Consider the following 4,100-nt stretch of genomic DNA (forward strand, 5'->3'; position numbering starts at 1 on the left):
TGTTATATAATATAGAATCAAGATAACATAGTTAAATAAAGAATTTCTCTAGAGTGGAAAAGTTTTATATTACTCGATTCTAATTAATAAAAAATAAGGCCGTGGTTTGTTCATATACCGAAATTGATTAAGTAAAACAAGCAATAATAATAATAATAATAATAATAATAATAAATTTAAATTTGGTCACTCTTGAACCATGAACAAATGAACACTTCAAACTGAGACCTCCTCCAATCACACGGCAAATAGCAATTATTATTAATCATAACAGGGAAACGTCCTCTAACGACTGTGACGACTGTCCCTAAATTCGGTACTAGCAATTTTCTATGTCCCTCCAAGTTTCTTGCCGGATCTTTTACGTTCTCGCTAGGTTACGCTGGAAAGTTGTATAATGGAGGAGACCATGTGAATGCAAGAATTATAATCTTGCTAGAAAATATGTAGGAATCCTAAAATTAAGATAAAGACAATCCAATTCTCAAGAAGAGATTAGATGCAAGACGACTACTATTTCTTGAAAGTCTATTCCCGATAAGCAATTGCCCTAATCTATCTAGCAATTGGGTCAAGATTAGAAATTAGAGACTTATCAAGTACGATATATAACTCGATATTTTTTGAAGCTTATGTTAATAGGATAATCAAATTCTATCGAGAGAATAGATTGGAATATACTATGAGGATAGAGATAGTCTAATTCTTTTAAAAGAGATACATGCATCTATAAGCCCTTATTTGACAACCATTATTTGTCAAAAACAATATTTTGAATAGTGAATTTTTGAAGAGTAACTAGTTAAAAGTAGGGAAAGTTATTGATTTACGTACAAAATATTTTATTGTGTGAATGTATAATTGAACTTTATTAAGTAGAGTTCTAAAATAATGATTGTCAAAAGAGGCTAAGTTATGATTAGATATTAGTGAGCGATTGAGTGGATACTATAGAAAGTGTCCCCACGGAACTCAAGCGTGGTGCCAGTCTGTGGTCAAATACCCCATTGTGTTGATTTATTCTTTGTGTGTCTCTATCCTATCTTTCTATGGTTTATATAAGCTCATTTGTTCAATTTGAGTTGAATTTATATTTTTGCATTTTTCATTTCCTCCATGGCTAAACCCTTGTGTTCCTTAGTTATTCTTCTCTTTTTCTGCAGCCTTTTCTTGAAATCTGAGACCTTTGATTTTGTATACAATGGATTCAATGGATCAAATCTTGTCCTAGATGGATATGCTAGAATCAAGGATAAAGCATTAAAACTTACTGATAGATCCAAGAACGTCATAGGCCGTGCATTTGATCGTAGTCAAATTCCCATGTCCGGAAACAGTAGCCCTAATGCTACTTCATTTAGCACTCATTTTGTATTCCAAATTGTCCCTTCTGATACCAACAGAGGGGGCTATGGCTTCGCCTTCATATTATCCCCGTCGACGCAACTTTCTGGGGACGGGGGACAATTCCTAGGAGTCGTCAACCCATCAAATGATGGAAACTCTTCAAACCATCTTTTCATGGTCGAATTCGACACGGTTAGTGGACACAACCAGAAATCAGACAGGTACGGGAACCATATCGGAATTAACATCAATGGATTGGATTCCAAAGCCTCGGGCTCCGCATTGTATTACAAAGGGTTGACTCAGCAAACGGAAGATATTGATTTGGAGGACGAAAATCCAATCCAGGCTTGGATAGATTATGATGGATTGGCAGTGAATGTGACTGTTGCACCTTCAACAATTGACAAGCCAATTAAGCCTCTTTTATCTCACACGATTGACTTGTCACGGGAGATGAAGGATTTTATGTATGCTGGATTTTCAGCATCGACAGGGGATAAGGCAAGTTCTCATTACATCCTCGGATGGAGTTTCAAGCTAAACGGGACTGCTGTTCCACTTGATGTTTCTCAGCTTCCTGATATACCAGCTGAAAAATCATCTTCCTCCCAAAATAAACTGAAAAGAGCACTTATTACAACTTTTTCAGTTGTGTTATTTTTATTAGCGCTGGCATTGATAAGTATTTTGACATATCGGAAGGTGATGAAGTTTGAGGTTTTGGAGGACTGGGAATTGGATTGCCCTCGCCGGTTCCGGTACAAGGATCTTTATGTTGCCACTAAGCGATTCAAGGAGAGTGAGATCATTGGAGTTGGAGGATTTGGAACTGTTTACAAGGGTGTTTTACAGGCTACCGGAGCCGAGGTTGCTGTGAAAAAGATAACATCGAACGATACATTGAAAGGAACGAGAGAATTCGCAGCTGAAATCGAAAGCTTGGGAAGGTTAAGACACAAAAACTTGGTCAATCTTCAAGGTTGGTGTAAGTATAAAAGAAATCTTCTTTTAGTATATGAATATGTTCCCAATGGAAGTCTTCATTCTTTACTCTATAGTTCCATGGGCACTGTTTTGAGTTGGGAGCAAAGATTCAATATCATCAAAGGCGTTGCATCCGGGCTGCTATATTTACATGAAGAGTGGGAGAAGGTCGTAATACATCGTGATGTAAAGTCGAGCAATGTTCTGATAGATCGTGACATGAATGCTCGATTAGGAGACTTTGGACTAGCAAGATTATACGACCATGGTCAAAATTCACACACCACAAATGTCGTAGGTACTATCGGATACATTGCACCTGAATTGACACGAACCGGGAAGGCCTCAAAAGGCACTGATGTCTTTGCATACGGCATTCTACTTCTTGAAATCGCCTGTGGAAGAGCACCAGTCACATATGAACCAGACCGGAATGCGATATTAGTGGATCGGATTTTGGATTGTATCCAGACGGGCAACATTCTCAATGCAGTCGATTCTAAACTGAATTCGACTTATGCAATCGAAGAGATGGAACTAGTGATGGGACTTGGTCTTTTGTGCTCTCATCGAAAGCCGGAATCAAGGCCTACAATGAAGGAAGTGATAAGATATCTTAACAGGGATGAAATTCTGCCAGTTTTTGATAAATTAAACTCAGCTGGATCCAAGAGAGCTGATCTAATCAGATCAAGATTCATGGCTTTAGGGTTAGCTGATGACAGTATTGTCACAACATCATCAATTCCCTCATCTTCTGCAGGGGAAATGTCTACTAGTTCATTTGAAATTTCTGGCAGATGATAAATAGAATATCTTGGAAATTTACGTTACGGTTTTATCAGATCAACAGTAGGGAACCAGCCAGTCAGAGTCTAATTTCATATTGTACATGTTAAACATCTTTGCTTCTTTCCAAATTCCTAGTTAGTATTTATACTGCTCTTACCATTCTAAATTATCATTTTTGTCTATATGTAATGGTTATATCATAGTTTTCAGTGCCTCTATAATCATCTGTAAAACTTTTCGTCTGGATTGCATAGAACAGAAAAAGGAAATTGCAACACCATACGACATCTGAAAATACTATTTTGAAAAAACAAGTAGGATAAGTAACACTAAAAATGTTCCATAGAATACTATAATTTATTTTACTAAACATTATTTAGTTTTTAAAAAAGCATTTAAACTTTAATTCGTACTCTAGTCATTTGTTATAATATAAACGATCTTACATTTTTAAGTTGATTTTTAGTCGAAGTCTGCACCAAAGCCCAAAAATATGTGTTGTTCTGAAAAATATTTTTCTATATTTTGGTCAACTTTTCATAAGTTTCATATGTTTCCGTGTGGTTTGCATTACCTAGTTATCTTATCTTTACTTTTCTTTTCCTTTTTTTTGGCGTGGGGGTTGGGAGGGGGATGTCAACCGTCTTATCTGGCACCAACTTGTGGTTTACTTTGAAAAGTCCACGGTACGAAATAGTTGCCAATTATCGTGGAATGATTGAGTTTTTAATTAGATATGCAATCATTCTTCTTAATTAAGTATTTGCATAAACAATAAAGATTAGCAATATTTGTAACTAAAATGTTGACCTATTGCCTCGGAAAAGCAAAACCAGTTCAACCCGTCTTTTAGAATGATACAATCTAATACCATTGATGCTAGATCACCAGTTTAGGTAGCTAAATTTTACATGTTCAATTAAGTTATGTGGCTTTATATTTAAATGAAACTATCATTTAATATCATGTAATTG

At 36.0% G+C, this 4,100-nt stretch overlaps 1 protein-coding gene across 1 annotated transcript; it reads left to right on the top strand.

Moving 5' to 3' along the window:
- The first annotated feature begins 1,070 nt into the window (after window positions 1-1,070).
- Window positions 1,071-3,321, top strand: LOC111408027 (probable L-type lectin-domain containing receptor kinase VI.1). Its single transcript, XM_023037771.1, has one exon. The coding sequence runs from the start codon at window positions 1,117-1,119 to the stop codon at window positions 3,136-3,138; it is 2,022 nt and encodes a 673-aa protein (XP_022893539.1). The 5' UTR covers window positions 1,071-1,116; the 3' UTR covers window positions 3,139-3,321.
- The last annotated feature ends 779 nt before the right edge of the window (window positions 3,322-4,100 follow it).

This window comes from Olea europaea, chromosome 13 (assembly GCF_002742605.1).
Source record: "Olea europaea var. sylvestris chromosome 13, O_europaea_v1, whole genome shotgun sequence".
NCBI classification, from domain to species: domain Eukaryota; kingdom Viridiplantae; phylum Streptophyta; class Magnoliopsida; order Lamiales; family Oleaceae; genus Olea; species Olea europaea.

Coding starts and splice junctions, on each gene's coding strand:
- LOC111408027 (XM_023037771.1), top strand. CDS start 1,117: ATGGCTAAACCCTTGTGTTCCTTAGTTATTCTTCTCTTTTTCTGCAGC.